This window comes from Prenolepis imparis, unplaced genomic scaffold (genome assembly GCF_030444845.1).
Source record: "Prenolepis imparis isolate NDT839.2.m4 unplaced genomic scaffold, iyPreImpa1.0 SCAF_13, whole genome shotgun sequence".
In the NCBI taxonomy this organism is placed as follows: domain Eukaryota; kingdom Metazoa; phylum Arthropoda; class Insecta; order Hymenoptera; family Formicidae; genus Prenolepis; species Prenolepis imparis.
In genome coordinates, this window is record NW_028141171.1 from 8,484,824 (window position 1) to 8,503,862 (window position 19,039).

At 27.6% G+C, this 19,039-nt stretch overlaps 3 protein-coding genes across 4 annotated transcripts; all 3 read right to left on the reverse strand.

The window, feature by feature from the left end:
• Positions 1–456: 456 nt before the first annotated feature.
• LOC145944822 (odorant receptor 9a-like) lies at positions 457–2,943 on the reverse strand. The gene is made up of 9 exons (XM_083053386.1): positions 2,800–2,943; positions 2,601–2,720; positions 2,401–2,518; positions 1,798–2,059; positions 1,612–1,728; positions 1,256–1,346; positions 1,030–1,166; positions 674–806; positions 457–587 (listed from the first exon to the last, which is right to left on the reverse strand). Exons 1-9 carry the CDS (start codon positions 2,941–2,943, stop codon positions 537–539), a joined length of 1,173 nt encoding a protein of 390 aa, XP_082909512.1. The 3' UTR covers positions 457–536.
• Positions 2,944–5,855: 2,912 nt separating this feature from the next.
• On the reverse strand, positions 5,856–12,258 carry LOC145944811 (uncharacterized). Its single transcript, XM_083053376.1, has 15 exons — positions 12,115–12,258; positions 11,917–12,034; positions 11,366–11,582; positions 11,174–11,290; positions 10,923–11,013; positions 10,700–10,836; positions 10,303–10,435; positions 7,933–8,052; positions 7,739–7,856; positions 7,199–7,460; positions 7,002–7,118; positions 6,654–6,744; positions 6,438–6,574; positions 6,067–6,199; positions 5,856–5,990 (listed from the first exon to the last, which is right to left on the reverse strand). The coding sequence occupies exons 1-15, from the start codon at positions 12,190–12,192 to the stop codon at positions 5,940–5,942; spliced, it is 1,920 nt and encodes a 639-aa protein (XP_082909502.1). The 5' UTR covers positions 12,193–12,258; the 3' UTR covers positions 5,856–5,939.
• Positions 12,259–14,305: 2,047 nt separating this feature from the next.
• On the reverse strand, positions 14,306–16,739 carry LOC145944818 (odorant receptor 43a-like). Of its 2 annotated transcripts, none has more exons than XM_083053383.1 (9): positions 16,505–16,739; positions 16,304–16,423; positions 16,106–16,223; positions 15,578–15,653; positions 15,386–15,502; positions 15,135–15,225; positions 14,912–15,048; positions 14,515–14,647; positions 14,306–14,440 (listed from the first exon to the last, which is right to left on the reverse strand). In XM_083053383.1, exons 1-9 carry the CDS (start codon positions 16,646–16,648, stop codon positions 14,390–14,392), a joined length of 987 nt encoding a protein of 328 aa, XP_082909509.1. In that variant the 5' UTR covers positions 16,649–16,739; the 3' UTR covers positions 14,306–14,389. The 2 variants fall into 2 exon arrangements, with proteins under 2 accessions (XP_082909509.1, XP_082909508.1); XM_083053382.1 differs by having other exon boundaries at positions 15,578–15,839.
• Positions 16,740–19,039: the final 2,300 nt, after the last annotated feature.

Consider the following 19,039-nt stretch of genomic DNA (forward strand, 5'->3'; position numbering starts at 1 on the left):
GTGGTTTGATTTGAAGGAGCCAGGATCGAAGTACGATGAGCAAAAATTCTCACCATATTCACATCTCAAATGAATCAAGCATATATCGATCGGCTCTTTTAATCACTCATGATTGGTAAAAGAAAATAAAAAAATATCAAAGGTATACTTTATATATATATATATATATATATATATATATATATATACATTTCATGTGAAATATTTGTGGTATATCTTGAACAGCAAAACTTCCCACAACACTTCTCAGTATTCTAATCACATGTTTATTAAATAAATCTGAAAATAATATACATGCGCACTTTTATGCTGACTTTTCACAATTTGTTTTAAACAATTGTGTCAATTATTAATAATTAAATAACAATGAAATATTTGTATACATATATTTATATTATCTTTTATATCAAGATTATATTTTATATAAAAGTATATATTAGTAATTGATATCAGCATAAAATTTACAATTTTCTCAAGAATATATTCGATTATAGTGTATTAGAAGAGCTTTTATATGTAATCATATTACATAATTATTATTGTAGTGACGTGAGCATCGCGATATAAGACATGGAGACTTGTAAGATCTGAAAATAATATCGCAAAAACACGAATTATATTTCACAACAAATAATTTTTCGAAATAATACTACGTTTGTACGTTTATACGTACCGAGCTGAAGTTCTCCATTGACATTACGTACAGTTTGCCAGCTTTTATTTGGCACGGTTTAGAAGCTCGCAGTAATGTAAATCTCAATAGTTTTTGGGATCTGAGTGAAATTTTGTACCAGTTGCAGTTATAACTGTTAATGCATTCGACAGAATTAATTATTAAATAATTGTCATTTACTAAATGGCGATTGATTCGTAAGTCATGTAAAAAATGTATGTAAATAATTATAAAATATATATATATATGTGTATATATATATTACGTAAATACATTTCTTTCTAAAAATACATTTTTTTCTAAAAATTAGCATTCGCTCGTTTTTCGACATTTTAATGGTTATTTTATACGCGTACATTACTTCATGAAATCCACTGCTATGATCGATTATTCGTTGAGACATCAGGCTTAGATAAAATATGTGTAGCAATAACCCGACATTACAACACATGATTCTTATAACTTCATCCAATTGAATGTCCACCATTATCAACTTAAACAATATATGGCTTTATTAATTATATAAAATGAAAACGCAAATATAGAGTGTTAAACTTTATTTGAGATTTATCGAAAAATTACCTCAGCTGCGCTGAAGCTGCCAGCTATTACTACGTTTCCTAGCAGAAAAAGATAATATGTTGCGTAGGTGGATGAGAGCAGCTCGGAAAATCTTTGTTTAAAACGATGAAATAAATATATTAGTTTATATTTAAATAAATCTAATATTGTTAGTCTTGTTTAACACACACACACATACAATATATCTTCCTTATATTATATAAAATACAAATATAAAAAGAAATATAACAAATATACAAAAATTTTAACTCCATACAAAGTAGCAAAGTAATTAATGTTACATGTGTAAAAGTTTTGCATTCTACGATTTCTTGTATCAACCGACATGTATCTCTAAATTTAAAAATGTTACTAACTTTAAAGCACGTTTATATGATTTGATACAATCAATTATGACGTGATATGCTTCATCATCTGCTATATTTGGTTCGGCTGCCACGAAATCCGAGCCTTGTATACGGTCCATATTGTATCTATTTAATTTAATTTTGTTCAGAAGTCTCTTTTTGCACATTATTATTTTATTTGCGAAATTGACTTACCGTATACACTCGAATAATGCACAGGCATGCTGAGTGCAAAGGATGAACATACTATCGACAGATATCCATATCGATATTATAAAGAATACACTGATGAATCCATGAAGCATCAACAAGTTGAAGTACTTGTCCACATTGAGGACATGTTCCAAGCGAAATAGATATCTGGCGCTGTAGGTTTCGTTCGTAGGTAAAAGCGAGTATAGTCTACTGATGATGATAGGCATCGTGGAGTAAAAGGTACTCAATACATAAAGTATAACTGCAACGAATATTATTTTTCTTTCTTCAGATTTTGCTTCGAAAATAATGATATTTTAGTAAAGAAAAGAAAAATTTTTTCCTATACATTCACTATACATTGAAAGCCAATAAAGAACTACAATTTCTGAGTGCAATTGTTTAAACTAAAATTTGTCAAACATTTCGATCTCTTTTATAATGATGAGAAAAGAAATAAAAAGGAAAAGAATTACATTTTGATTGAATATAATCCAATGAAAGTTGACATGATATTTTTTTAAAGTATATCATCTATCGCTCGGATTTCATATATCGCTCTAATATTTATTTATGACAAAAATTCTTGTACAAGTTACTCACATGTATATTTTATCGTTAATGTCCTGCTTTGTTCCGCGTAACTCTGTAATATTTCATTCTCTGGTCCGATTTTTGTCGTCTTCCATGTCTCTTTGATGTGTTCTAGAAGATCCTTCATCTGTAGCTCGAAGAAATCGTACGATTTAAAATTACAGAACAACACGATCAACTTTACACGCGACAGAACGTAATATACGAACTTTATCCTTATTATATAAACAGTTGATTAGCTTCAGGAAAATAATACTATTTATTAGGAGTGGCGATGCATTCTCCATGACGATGCTCAGATTTTTTATCCCGGCTATCAAACCCCAAATCTACATGTATCGGGAACAGACAATCAGTCTCGATTCTAAAGTGTCGCTATCGTATATATCTACGGTGCATCTTAAACACCTCTAAGGCTGTCAAACTGACAGAAAAAAACAATGTAATGGCGAGCATCACGTTACCCCCCAGTCGAGATTGAAACGGCCATTGGCCAATAATAGACAATAACGTTTTATTGAGATAATAGTAGCGATTGTCGTAGAAAGACATTTTGTGTTATCAAACAACCAAAGGAAAATACTGACAAACGGTTAAATATCTCGTCGGATATTCAGTCGTTTATCCGCGTAATTTATCGTTTATTTCTTTGGAGATAGTTTCGAAAAGGAGCCTAGCACGACGAAAAAGCCGCGAAGGGATACGTATTAATAATGTATGATACCGCAGAGCAAAGCAAAGCATTAAGTATGTATGAGTAATGAGTCGTTTTTATCAATCGCACAACTCTGTGATCGGTGAGATATGACTGCGAATGAAATTATATATCCCTTGCTTTACAAAGTAAGCGAAGTTCGTAAAACTTGGACGAATATATAAGACGAGGGATAAACAATAATACGAAGGTAATACGCGAGTTTTATAATTGAAGGTCAAACTGTTTACTTATATCTTCTTAAAATTATTTAATATTAATTAACATCATAGAAAACTTTGATCCTATCAAATCTAACATTTTTCTGATCCATTGAACGCTTTCGAAAATATCGTTAATTAAATTAGTATTATATCGATGACAATCTTAAATTTTTGTTGTGTAGTAAATTTCTTTTACTATAACTTTAAGAAAATCTTATTCTCAGAAATTAAAATATTACTTTTTATTAGTATGTTGAACATTTTTTGTCCAAATTGATTATATATTTTATAAAAAATATTAAATTTTAATAATTTATTAAATTGATTTCAAAAAATATTTAATTGATTGCATTCAAATAGAAAACAGTATATTTAATAAAATGCTATAATGCAATATCTTTTAAATTTAGAATTAAAATATAGATTAAGATGAACAGCTGTGGTAATTTATTTCTTTATTTTAACTTTTTATACGTTACTGTGAACATAACTGCATACGGTAAAATTTACGTTATCGTCTATTTATTTCATATACTGAGTAAACGATTATATCAACTGATGCTACAAGTTATTTATGCTTATTAATTAACAAAAAATGAAAATTACATGTTGAAGATATTTAAAAAATTTTAAATAAATTTATATATTTATATAAATTTTATATAATCTTTTATATAACAATTTAATCTATTTGTTCGATAGTTATGGCACGCCGTTTTACTTTTTAATAGCATAAATAATATTCCATTCAATATAAAAGTTTCAAAAAATAATTGTCTTAAGAAAAATTGCGATTCTTATTAATAAATTAAAATTATGTCGGGGCATAATAAAAATTCGGAATTGTATTCATGTCCAAACATAATTTTAATTCATGGAATTATTATTATGTCGCGACATAATTTTAATTCATCGAATTTTTATTATGTCGTGACATAATTTTAATTTATCGTATTATTATTATGTTTCGACAATTTTAATTCATCGAATTATTATTATGTCGCGACATAATTTTAATTCCTAAATTGTTATTATACATCGCGAAAAAATGAAAATTCGATGAATTAAAATTATATAAGGACATAAAAATAATTCGGAATTATTATGTTGCGACATAATTTTAATTCATCGAATTTTTATTATGTCACGACATAATTTTAATTCGAGCTGATAATTTTTAATTCTATAATATTGGCAGCACTGGCTATTAAAAAGTAAAACGGTGTGCCATACTACTCAATGCTGCCAATATTGTAGAATAAAAAATCACCAGTTCGAATTAAAATTATGTCACGACATAATAAAAATTCGATGCATTAAAATTATGTCATGACATAATAAAAATTCGGAATTATTGTTATGTCCAAACATGATTTTAATTAAGCCAAATTTTATTATGTCGCAATATAATTTTAATTCATTGAATTATTATAATGTCCCAAATAAAATTTTATTTTCATAAATTAATTTTATACAATCCTTCATAATTCTTGAAAATATTGAAAATAAAATAAAATAAAGTTGCAATCTGTAGAAATGTATTAAATTATCTTTTTTTGCATAAAAATAATTTCACATAATAATTTTAAATACACACAATTCTAGATGATATAAAAAAGTAATTTGTATATTACTTCTAAATGTTAATAAAAATATGCACATTTTAAATGCAATATAATATAAATTATAAAATATAAAAATAAGATATACTTGCAATATTTCGATAATGTATATTTTTAATGTGTGTATTACAAAATTTGTTCTAATTTTTAATAATTTATTTACAAAATAAAAATATTTTGTTTCTATGTAATAAAAATGAATTATATTTATGTCAGCACATAATAATAATCACCTAAAAACCTCCTATCTTTACCTATGCTGTTAAGATAAAATTTACGTTCAATATTATTTTAAATAATTTTTTTTATGTCTCTACATAATAATAATGTTTCCGAATAATTTCTTTATGAATTTAAAATCAGAAATTCAATTTTAGTTTTGTACTTAAAATGTTTGCTATTAAAAAGTAAAACGGCGTGCCATAGATAGTCTATATTCTATACACTAATTTATTCAAATAAATTTTAAACAAATTTCACGAATTATATAAGTAACATAATATTAATATAATTAATATAAATATCTAATTTTTTAGATCCAAAAAGAACTCTTTTGGATATGGTGAATTTTTTCTTTCTTTCTCTCGAGCATCAGTGCGGTAATAGTGCTGTGTTGTTAAATGATAATTACGTCGCATCTTCATATAAAATTCAGTTTAATAATTAAATATATAGTTATATAGCATAGCTCTATTTATTTAATAGACTGAAAAAAGTAGATGCGCTTTTTTATTTTATCAATCTTTTTATTATTTTTTTATATGATTGCGCAAATTATTAATAACTGTAATAGTGAGATGATGAGATACACATATACATATATTTGTCATTCATTATATTAAGATCATATGTATTTCGTATAAAAGTAAGAACTAATCTAAAATTTAATATTTTTAAAATAATGTATTAAATTAGTGCATTAGACCAGTGCTCAAATTATCCGTTATATTAAATAATTAAGCTTGCAATTAATACTTTTCCAGGTTATTATATCATTTTATACGATTCTTACTGTATAGATGTGAGCATAGTGAAGTAAGACATAGAAACTTGTAATATCTGAAAATAATAAGAAAAAAACTTTGCATTTTATCGTCAAAATAGTGATATATTTATAATAATACATATTACATACTGAACTAAAGTTCTCCATTGACATTACGTATATTTTACCAACTTTTATTTGACATGGTTTAATAGCTCGCATTAACGTGAATGTCAACAATTGTCTGGATCTTAATGAAATTTTGTACCACTCGGAGCTGTAACTGTTAACGCAATTGATACATTAATTAATTAAATTATTCAAATATATATATGTTAACGTACATGTATGATACACACAATCACATGGAGTAAAATTATAAAATATTATATACATCATTGCAAAAGAGTCCTACTTTCACACATTTTTTTCCTCCAACTTTCTTTTATATTAAAAATAAAAAAAAATAGGCGTAAGATTTGTTTCAATATTTTCAATATTATTGATCAACTTATGCATACATTGCATCTTGAAGTTCGCTGCTGTGATCGATCAGTCGTTGAGACGTGAAATTTAAGTAAAATATATGTACCAATTGCGCTAAATTACCAGCAATGATTCTGATAATTTCATCAAATTGATTGCCCACTATTATCAACTTAAACATTATCTTTGTTAGATATCTCAAATAAAATGACAAGTATTGTTTAAAGCTGTTCAATTTATCAAATATTTACCTCAGCCGCATTGAAGCTCAAACTTATTATTACATTTCCTAGTAAAAATAAAAAAGATGTTGCGTAAGTGGATGAGAGCAGATCAGAAAATCTATAAAACAATGAAACAAATGTATTAGTCTATCTATTTGAAATGTTTGAATATTTGAAATTTATATAATTAGATTAATTTAACTAAAAATATATAAAAGCGATATAGAGATATTTAAACTGCCGCAGAAAGCTATAAAATGCTATATAAAAATTATATACTTTATAATATTAAATTTATAATTCATAAAATTATACTTTATAAGTTGTTTCTATCAAATTATGCAAGACACATCTATTTTTAAAGATGCTACTAACTTTAAAGCACGTTTGTACGATTTTATGCAATCAATTATGATATGATATGCTTCATCGTTCTCTATATTCGGCTTGAGTATGACTAAATCGGAGCCTCGTATGCATCCTATCTTGTACCTATTTCATAATATAAAAATATTACTCGTTTAGAATTTCTTTTGACACACTATAATTTTTAAACAGAGTCGGATACTTACTTTATACCTTGAAACAATGCACAAACGTGTTGAATGCAAAGAATAAACATACAATCAATGGCTATCGCCACTGATAATAAAAAGAATACACCGATGAATGTATGAATCATCAACAGATACAAGTACTTGTCCACGTCGAGAACGTGTTCTAAGCGATATATAAATTTGATCGTGTGGGTTTCGTTTGTCGGTAAAATCCAATATATTCCAGGAATGATGATCGGCATCATTGTGTAAGAAAACCCCAAACAATAAAGAGCAACTGAAACGAATGATTCCTTTTTCTATAGATTGTTTTACAGATTGTCGCAAATGTCACATTAATTTAATAGAAACAAGAGAGACTTATTTTTTATATGAAATGCTAATGAGAGCTATCTAGGCATAATATGCTTAATATGTACTCAGTAAAAATCAATGATGATATTAAAAGAAGAAAGTAATATCGAATTTCTATATATTATATACATATATATATTCGGTAGTCAGCAGATACGACGAAAATTCTATATATATTGTCATAAATTTAAAATTACTTACGTGCATATTTTAACGTTAATGTCCTGCTTTGCTCTGCGTAACTCCGTAATATTTCATTCTCTGGTCCGATTTTTGTTATCTTCCACGTCTGTTCGATGTTCTCTAGAAGATGTTTCATCTGCAGCTCGAAGAAATCGGTTTTTAATCAGAGAACGATTTTATTAACTTCACGCGACAAAATGTAAAGTACGAACTTTATACTTATTACAGATAGAGTTGACTAGCTTCACGAGGACGATGCTGTTGATCAATAACGGCGATGTATTCTCCATGATAATATTTAGATTCGTTATTCCAGTTATCAAGCCAAACAACTACAGCGTATCGGGAACAGACAATCAGTTTTAATTCTAACTCTTATCACTATTGTTTATATCATGATGCATTTCAAACACCTCTAAAGCCGTTAAACTGCAAATGAACAATAATGTAATGCCGACTATCACGTTACCCTCCAGTCGCGATTGAAATGGCCATTGGCCGATAAGGGACAGAAATATTTTATTCGGATAATAGTAACGATTGTCGTAGAAAGACATTTTGTATTATTAGAGAATAGCAAAAAGAATTGTCAAAGACGATCTGATAACTTGTCGCTGAGAATTTACTGAAATATTTACTCCTAATCGCGTCACTTATCGCGTATTCACTTTGAAATACGTGCAAAAAGAAAACTGACACAGAGCGAGAGAGAAGATGCATAGTAATATGCGATACTGCAAAACGGAGCATGTTATATTTACGAGTAATGAGCCGCGTTTTTCCTTACGCATAACAATCTTTGTAATCAGTTTGTGAGATATATCTGCTATTGTCGTTACATATCCATAACATTATTAATGAAATAAAGTTTATAAAACTGTGGAACAAAGAAAAGAATATGTGCTTATAGAACATTTTAACTATCACCTTTACTAAACTCAGTTCGTAAATGATTATAATCTATGACGAATTAATCAAAACTTCTTTCAAAAGCTTAACACCCTTGTATAAAATTAATCAAATAAGTATATCCTAGAGTACTGAATAATATAAACATTATAGAAAGAGAGAAAATTCGTATCTTGTTCTATCTTAAATAGTAGTGAAATAATCTGTTATTTTGTACATTTTTCAATGTAACTGTAGATTGTGTTTTATATTTAAACTAAATTATTGAAGGTCAGTATAGAGATTTTTTTTTAAATGAAATTATATTTATTAGAAATTATATTATAATTATATTTATTCAATAATAAATGCTTGAAATAATATTAGTTACATTTTTTGTAAATATATATATGTTCAATAAATACTATAAAATGCTATAATATCTAAATCACGGACATGGAATTCCAACTTTTGAATAATTTTAATTAAATTGATTGTTTTCACTTCTTCATATGTTATTGCATACATAACTGCATACGATAAAACATATATGTTATCCATCTGTATCGTGTACCTGCATGAATGATACGATATCAACTGATGATGTGTAAATTTAAAAAAGTGAAAAATCTGTACCAAATCTGACTTTTAAATAAATGTACATAATCCTAAATTGTGTATATAATATGTTGCATTTTTTGTTTATCATTTTCGATAATCTTTAGTTAATGAAAAGTTAAATAAAAATTAAAAACTTTTTAATACAAAAAGATTGCAATTAGTACGAAATTAAAATTTAATAGTAGAAGCAAAAAAACATATATTTCTATACAGGGGGGGGGGAATTCTTTTTTATGACTGTGACACAAGGAGTAAACCACATGATTTCAATTGATAGACGATGATATGTAATTGACGATACGATGTCGATTAATGTAATATACGAGATTAATGTTCTTATGAAATTAAATTTATATTTAATAAAATATTAAGTAGAGATAGAAAAATAGAATGAAATAAATAAATTGAACATTTATAATAATTTTTTATATCTAAAAAAAAACTCTTTCGAATATGGCAATTTCTACAGTTTCGTCGGGATCATAATTGATATCAATATAATATGGGACATCAATGTAATAAGTGATTCTATGATGTACATCGCGTCTTAATTAATGTCGTAATATTATTTATTTTACTCATACGTTTAACATAAAAATATTATATATTGACTCTTTTACATTTATTCATTTCTCGTAAATTGTTTCAAATATTGCAATATTGCAATAATAATTTTATTATAATAATTGCAACAACACAAAATGGTGAGAGATAACATATTTATATTTATAATATATTTATTTTTGGTTATATTGAAATTGATTAGCATAAAATAACATTTTTATTAAAGAGAACAATATAAAAATTAATGCTTTTAGAAATTATCAGATTATAATGCATTATTACAGTGTGTTTAATTTATTTATTATATTAATAATAGAAGCCAGTAGTTACTATGTTCTAGGTGACTGTTACAAGATTTTTATTATGAACGATTATATATGATTATTATTGTATTGATGTGAGCATCGTAAAATAAGATATAGATATTTGTAAGATCTGTAAATAATATTACAGTAATATTTTTTATTTATCAAAAATAATCACAAAAATAATATTTTATTCGTACCTACCGAGCTAAAATTCTGCAGTGACATCACATGTAACTTGCCAGCCTTTATTTGGCACGGTTTGAGAGTTCGCATTAACGTGAATCTTAGCAATTGTCTAGATCTCAATGAAACTTCGTACCAATTACAACTATAACTGTTAATTCGACAGAACTTGTATAATTTTGTTTACTTAATTATAATATTGCAAAATTATAATATTGAATCTTAAATTGTTAAAATAAATGATTGTTTAAATATTTAAAATAACATATATTAATATAACAAGATTATAGGAAATGCATTATAAAAGATTTCTATTTTTCCATATATTTTTTTCTCTAAATTAGTTTAATAATATAAGAATTTGGTGCACTGCATGTTTCAGTATTATAAATATTATTGATCAACTTGTACGTACATAGCTTCTTGAAGTTCACTGCTGCGATCGATCAACTTTTGAGATATCAAACTCAAAGAAAAAATGTGCGTTAATTGCGCAACATTAGAGGCAATCATTCGGATAACTTCGTCGAATTGACTCTTCACCATTAGTATCTTAAATAATATACGACTTTATTAGATATTTTAAAAGTGAAAGAAAAGTATTATCTAAAGTTTTTAGATTTATATGTGATATTTACCTCAGCCGCACTGAAGCTTAAAGATATTATTACATTTCCTAATAAGAAAAAATTGCATGTCGCGTAGATAGATGATAAAAGATCGGAAAGTCTTCGCGTAAAACAATGAAGCAAATATGTTAGTGTTAGTTTGTTTATAAATATGTATAATTTAACATATATATAAAGTTACATAAATGTTTTACGAATATTGTTTGTGTTCTCGTATCAATCTGTGCATTTATATTCCTAAGTAAGAAATTGACACTAACTTTACAGCATGTTTATAGGATTTGATGCATCTAATTATGATATGATACGCTTCATCGTCGGCTATATCCGGTTCGAGCATCACGATATCCGAGCCTCGTATATCTTTCAAGTTATAGCTATTTAACAAAAAGATAATTTCGTTTGTATGCACTTTTTACATGCTGTAACTTTATTGATGAGCATATAATTACCGTATAATTTCGAATAATGCAGTTATATGTTGGATGCAAAGTATAAACATGCCGTCGATAGCTATCGGTAGCGATACTATGAAAAATACACTAATAACTGCATGAAGCATCAAGAGGTTGAGATACTTGTCTACATCGAGAACGTGTTCTAAACGGAATAGATATCTAATCTCATAGGTTTCATTTGTAGGTAAAAGTGAGTGTATGCCTTTGATGACTAATGGCATCGTCGAGTAAGAGATCCACGCAAAATATAGCACAACTGACAATGAAATAGCAATTAAAATCATTTCTTTCTTTATATTTTATTTTAAAAATTATATTAATTTAATAGAAACAAAAGTATAACTTCTTTTTTGTGTATGAAATGCTAATGAGAGCTATCTAGGCATGTAAGCATAATATGCTTAATGCCTAGATAGCTCTCATGTACTCAGCAAAAATCAATGATAATATTAAAAGAAGTAATATCGAATTTCTATATATTATATATTCGGTAGTCAGCAGATACGACGAAAGTTCTATATTGTCATAAATTTAAAATTACTTACGTGCATATTTTAACGTTAATGTCCTGCTTTGCTCTGCGTAACTCCGTAATATTTCATTCTCTGGTCCGATTTTTGTTATCTTCCACGTCTGTTCGATGTTCTCTAGAAGATGTTTCATCTGCAGCTCGAAGAAATCGTTCAGTTTATAATCACAGAACGATTCGATTAACTTCACGCGACAAAATGTAACGTACGAACTTTATACTTATTACAGATAGAGTTGATTAATTTTGTGAAAACCAAGCTGTTGATCAATAACGGCGATACATTCTGCATGAAAATGTTCAGATTCGTTATTCCGGTTATTAGGCCCAACAACTACAGCGTATCGAGAACAGACAATCAGTTTTAGTTCTAACTCTTATCACTATTGTTTATATCATGATGTATTTCAAACACCTCTAATGCCGTCAAACTGCAAGTGAACAATAATGTAATGGCGAGCATCACGTTACCTTCCAATCGCGATTGAAATGGCCATTGGCCGATAAGGGACAGAAACATTTTATTCGGATAATAGTAACGATTGTCGTAGAAAGACATTTTGTATTATTAGAGAATAGCAAAAAATATTGTCAAAGATGATCTGATAACTTGTCGCTGAGAATTTACTGAAATATTTACTCCTAATCGCGTCACTTATCGCGTATTCACTTTGAAATACGTGCAAAAAGAAAACTGACACAGAGCGAGAGAGAAGATGCATAGTAATATGCGATACTACAAAACGGAGCATGTTATATTTACGAGTAATGAGCCGCGTTTTTCCTTACATAACAATCTTTGTAATGCGTTTTTCCTTGCATAACAATCTTTGTAATCAGTTTGTGAGATATATCTGCTATTGTCGTTACATATCCATAACATTATTAATGAAATAAAGTTTATAAAACTGTGGAACAAAGAAAAGAATATGTGCTTATAGAACATTTTAACTATCACCTTTACTAAACTCAGTTCGTAAATGATTATAATCTATGACGAATTAATCAAAACTTTTTTCAAAAGCTTAACACCCTTGTATAAAATTAATCAAATAAGTATATCCTAGAGTACTGAATAATATAAACATTATAGAAAGAGAGAAAATTCGTATCTTGTTCTATCTTAAATAGTAGTGAAATAATCTGTTATTTTGTACATTTTTCAATGTAACTGTAGATTGTGTTTTATATTTAAACTAAATTATTGAAGGTCAGTATAGAGATTTTTTTTTAAATAAAATTATATTTATTAGAAATTATATTATAATTATATTTATTCAATAATAAATTCTTGAAATAATATTAGTTACATTTTTTGTAAATATATATATGTTCAATAAATACTATAAAATGCTATAATATCTAAATCACGGACATGGAATTCCAACTTTTGAATAATTTTAATTAAATTGATTGTTTTCACTTCTTCATATGTTATTGCATACATAACTGCATACGATAAAACATATATGTTATCCATCTGTATCGTGTACCTGCATGAATGATACGATATCAACTGATGATGTGTAAATTTAAAAAAGTGAAAAATCTGTACCAAATCTGACTTTTAAATAAATGTACATAATCCTAAATTGTGTATATAATATGTTGCATTTTTTGTTTATCATTTTCGATAATCTTTAGTTAATGAAAAGTTAAATAAAAATTAAAAACTTTTTAATACAAAAAGATTGCAATTAGTACGAAATTAAAATTTAATAGTAGAAGCAAAAAAACACATTTCTATACAGGGGGGGGGGGGGGAATTCTTTTTTATGACTGTGACACAAGGAGTAAACCACATGATTTCAATTGATAGACGATGATATGTAATTGACGATACGATGTCGATTAATGTAATATACGAGATTAATGTTCTTATGAAATTAAATTTATATTTAATAAAATATTAAGTAGAGATAGAAAAATAGAATGAAATAAATAAATTGAACATTTATAATAATTTTTTATATCTAAAAAAAACTCTTTCGAATATGGCAATTTCTACAGTTTCGTCGGGATCATAATTGATATCAATATAATATGGGACATCAATGTGATAAGTGATTCTATGATGTATATCGCGTCTTAATTAATGTCGTAATATTATTTATTTTACTCATACGTTTAACATAAAAATATTATATATTGACTCTTTTACATTTATTCATTTCTCGTAAATTGTTTCAAATATTGCAATATTGCAATAATAATTATATTATAATAATTGCAACAACACAAAATGGTGAGAGATAACATATTTATATTTATAATATATTTATTTTTGGTTATATTGAAATTAATTAGCATAAAATAACATTTTTATTAAAGAGAACAATATAAAAATTAATGCTTTTAGAAATTATCAGATTATAATGCATTATTACAGTGTGTTTAATTTATTTATTATATTAATAATAGAAGCTAGTAGTTACTATGTTCTAGGTGACTGTTACTAGATTTTTATTATGAACGATTATATATGATTATTATTGTATTGATGTGAGCATCGTAAAATAAGATATAGATACTTGTAAGATCTGTAAATAATATTACAGTAATATTTTTTATTTATCAAAAATAATCACAAAAATAATATTTTATTCGTACCTACCGAGCTAAAATTCTGCAGTGACATCACATGTAACTTGCCAGCCTTTATTTGGCACGGTTTGAGAGTTCGCATTAACGTGAATCTTAGCAATTGTCTAGATCTCAATGAAACTTCGTACCAATTACAACTATAACTGTTAATTCGACAGAACTTGTATAATTTTGTTTACTTAATTATAATATTGCAAAATTATAATATTGAATCTTAAATTGTTAAAATAAATGATTGTTTAAATATTTAAAATAACATATATTAATATAACAAGATTATAGGAAATGCATTATAAAAGATTTCTATTTTTCCATATATTTTTTTCTCTAAATTAGTTTAATAATATAAGAATTTGGTGCACTGCATGTTTCAGTATTATAAATATTATTGATCAACTTGTACGTACATAGCTTCTTGAAGTTCACTGCTGCGATCGATCAATTTTTGAGATATCAAACTCAAAGAAAAAATGTGCGTTAATTGCGCAACATTAGAGGCAATCATTCGGATAACTTCGTCGAATTGATTCTTCACCATTAGTATCTTAAATAATATACGACTTTATTAGATATTTTAAAAGTGAAAGAAAAGTATTATCTAAAGTTTTTAGATTTATATGTGATATTTACCTCAGCCGCACTGAAGCTTAAAGATATTATTACATTTCCTAATAAGAAAAAATTGCATGTCGCGTAGATAGATGATAAAAGATCGGAAAGTCTTCGCGTAAAACAATGAAGCAAATATGTTAGTGTTAGTTTGTTTATAAATATGTATAATTTAACATATATATAAAGTTACATAAATGTTTTACGAATATTGTTTGTGTTCTCGTATCAATCTGTGCATTTATATTCCTAAGTAAGAAATTGACACTAACTTTACAGCATGTTTATAGGATTTGATGCATCTAATTATGATATGATACGCTTCATCGTCGGCTATATCCGGTTCGAGCATCACGATATCCGAGCCTCGTATATCTTTCAAGTTATAGCTATTTAACAAAAAGATAATTTCGTTTGTATGCACTTTTTACATGCTGTAACTTTATTGATGAGCATATAATTACCGTATAATTTCGAATAATGCAGTTATATGTTGGATGCAAAGTATAAACATGCCGTCGATACCTATCGGTAGCGATACTATGAAAAATACACTAATAATTGCATGAAGCATCAAGAGGTTGAGATACTTGTCTACATCGAGAACGTGTTCTAAACGGAATAGATATCTAATCTCATAGGTTTCATTTGTAGGTAAAAGTGAGTGTATGCCTTTGATGACTAATGGCATCGTCGAGTAAGAGATCCACATAAAATATAGCACAACTGACAATGAAATAGCAATTAAAATCATTTCTTTCTTTATATTTTATTTTAAAAATTATATTAATTTAATAGAAACAAAAGTATAACTTATTTTTTGAGTATGAAATGCTAATGGGAGCTATCTAGGCATAATATGCTTAATATGTACTCAGCAAAAATCAATGATAATATTAAAAGAAGTAATATCGAATTTCTATATATTATATATTCGGTAGTCAGCAGATACGACGAAAATTCTATATTGTCATAAATTTAAAATTACTTACGTGCATATTTTAACGTTAATGTCCTGCTTTGCTCTGCGTAACTCCGTAATATTTCATTCTCTGGTCCGATTTTTGTTATCTTCCACGTCTGTTCGATGTTCTCTAGAAGATGTTTCATCTGCAGCTCGAAGAAATCGTTCAGTTTATAATCACAGAACGATTCGATTAACTTCACGCGACAAAATGTAACGTACGAACTTTATACTTATTACAGATAGAGTTGATTAATTTTGTGAAAACGAAGCTGTTGACCAATAATGGCGATACATTCTGCATGATAATGTTCAGATTCGTTATTCCGGTTATTAGGCCCAACAACTACAGCGTATCGAGAACAGACAATCAGTTTTAGTTCTAACTCTTATCACTATTGTTTATATCATGATGTATTTCAAACACCTCTAATGCCGTCAAACTGCAAGTGAACAATAATGTAATGGCGAGCATCACGTTACCCTCCAATCGCGATTGAAATGGCCATTGGCCGATAAGGGACAGAAACATTTTATTCGGATAATAGTAACGATTGTCGTAGAAAGACATTTTGTATTATTAGAGCATAGCAAAAAAATATTGTCAAAGACGATCTGATAACTTGTCGCTGAGAATTTACTGAAATATTTACTCCTAATCGCGTCACTTATCGCGTATTCACTTTGAAATACGTTCAAAAAGAAAGCTGACACAGAGCGAGAGACATTCAGATACATAGACATTCAGATAATATGCGATGTTATATTTACGAGTAATGAGCCGCGTTTTTCCTTACGTAAATAACAACTCTTTGTGATCAGTTTGTGAGATATCTACTATTGACGTTACATATCCATTACATTATTAATGAAATGAAGTTTGTAAAATCTGTATAGAACAAAGAAAAGAATATGTGTGTGCTTATACAGAACAACTAAGTAAGTTTTAACTATCACATTTAAATTTATTGAACTCATTTTCGTAAATGATTATATTTACAATCACGTCGAATTAATCAAAATTTCTATCACAAGATTAACATGCTTATATAACATTAATCAGATAAGTATATTCAAGGGTACTAGATAATTTAAGCACCATAACATTTATGTAAAAGGAAAGTTTGTATTCTTGTTTTATCTTATTGTTAGATAGTAGTGAATTAAACTGTTATTTTGTAAATTTTTCAATGTAACTGTAGATTGTTTTATATTTAAACCAAATTAACATATTCGGGGGTCAGCATGCGGATCTTTGTTTTAATTAACTAGAACATTACAAAGCGCGAGCTTCGCGCGCGCCATTTATTTCCTTCAACTATACATATAAGCTACGGTCGAGAATGTGCTACTAATATGGAACAAAGATAGAATGATGTTTCGAATTATCCGTAGCGCATTCTCGATCCACAGCTTGTACGTTAATTACATGTTATACAACAATTATAATATTTATCTTTTCATCTTTTGGTACCATGCAGACACCAGCGTACAAATTTTTTAATATGATACACATAAAATAAGGGTGCGTCGGATAGGGTCAGCTGCAAAAAAGTATCCATTTCTAATATTTTAAGACGAGCCAAAAATTCATCGATTATACATTTTAATAGTACATTGATTACAGAATCTTTTGGTACCATGCAGACACCAGCATACAAATTTTTTAATACGATAAACATAAAATAAGAATGCGTCGCACAGGGTCAGCGGTAAAAAGTATCGATATCCAATATTTTAAGACGAGCCAAAAATTCATCGATTATACATTTTAATAGTACATTGATTACAGAATCTTTTGGTACCAAACAGACACCAGCGTACAAATTTTTTAACTTGATATACATAAAATAAGATTGCGTCGCATGGGATCAGCGGTAAAAAAGTATGGATTTCTAATATTTTAAGACGAGCCAAAAATTCATCGATTATACATTTTAATAGTACATTGATTACAGAATCATTTGGTACCAAACAGACACCAACGTACAAATTTTTTAACTTGATATACATAAAATAATGTTGTGTCGCATAGGGTCAGCGGTAAAAAGTATCGATTTCCAATATTTTAAGACGAGCCAAAAATTCATCGATTATACATTTTAATAGTACATTGATTACAGAATCTTTTGGTACCAAACAGACACCAGCGTACAAATTTTTTAACTTGATATACATAAAATAAGATTGCGTCGCATGGGATCAGCGGTAAAAAAGTATGGATTTCTAATATTTTAAGACGAGCCAAAAATTCATCGATTATACATTTTAATAGTACATTGATTACAGAATCATTTGGTACCAAACAGACACCAACGTACAAATTTTTTAACTTGATATACATAAAATAATGTTGTGTCGCATAGGGTCAGCGGTAAAAAGTATCGATTTCCAATATTTTAAGACGAGCCAAAAATTCATCGATTATACATTTTAATAGTACATTGATTACAGAATCTTTTGGTACCAAACAGACACCAGCGTACAAATTTTTTAACTTGATATACATAAAATAAGATTGCGTCGCATGGGATCAGCGGTAAAAAAGTATGGATTTCTAATATTTTAAGACGAGCCAAAAATTCATCGATTATACATTTTAATAGTACATTGATTACAGAATCATTTGGTACCAAACAGACACCAACGTACAAATTTTTTAACTTGATATACATAAAATAATGTTGTGTCGCATAGGGTCAGCGGTAAAAAGTATCGATTTCCAATATTTTAAGACGAGCCAAAAATTCATCGATTATACATTTTAATAGTACATTGATTACAGAATCTTTTGGTTCCAACCAGACAACAGCGTACAAATTTTTTAACTTGATATACATAAAATAAGATTGCGTCGCATGGGATCAGCGGTAAAAAAGTATCGATTTCTAATATTTAAAGACGAGCCAAAAATTCATCGATTATATATTTTAATAGTACATTGATTACAGAATCATTTGGT

Excerpts from the sequence above, each read along its gene's own strand:
- LOC145944822 (XM_083053386.1), bottom strand. The coding sequence starts at position 2,943 with ATGTCTTTCTACGACAATCGCTACTATTATCTCAATAAAACGTTATTG. Across the intron at positions 2,721-2,799 it reads TCAGTTTGACAGCCTTAGAG|ATTTGGGGTTTGATAGCCGG; the intron begins GTGTTTAAGATG and ends CGATACATGTAG. Across the intron at positions 2,519-2,600 it reads GTTTATATAATAAGGATAAA|ATGAAGGATCTTCTAGAACA; the intron begins GTTCGTATATTA and ends TTCGAGCTACAG.
- LOC145944811 (XM_083053376.1), bottom strand. The coding sequence starts at position 12,192 with ATGCAGAATGTATCGCCGTTATTGATCAACAGCTTGGTTTTCACAAAA. Across the intron at positions 11,014-11,173 it reads TCCTATAAACATGCTGTAAA|ACTTTCCGATCTTTTATCAT; the intron begins GTTAGTGTCAAT and ends TTTTACGCGAAG. Across the intron at positions 7,119-7,198 it reads GCATTGTTTCAAGGTATAAA|GTACAAGATAGGATGCATAC; the intron begins GTAAGTATCCGA and ends ATTATGAAATAG.
- LOC145944818 (XM_083053382.1), bottom strand. The coding sequence starts at position 16,648 with ATGTCTTTCTACGACAATCGTTACTATTATCCGAATAAAATGTTTCTG. Across the intron at positions 16,224-16,303 it reads CTATCTGTAATAAGTATAAA|ATGAAACATCTTCTAGAGAA; the intron begins GTTCGTACGTTA and ends TTCGAGCTGCAG. Across the intron at positions 15,049-15,134 it reads TAAGCTTCAGTGCGGCTGAG|ATACTAATGGTGAAGAATCA; the intron begins GTAAATATCACA and ends ATATTATTTAAG.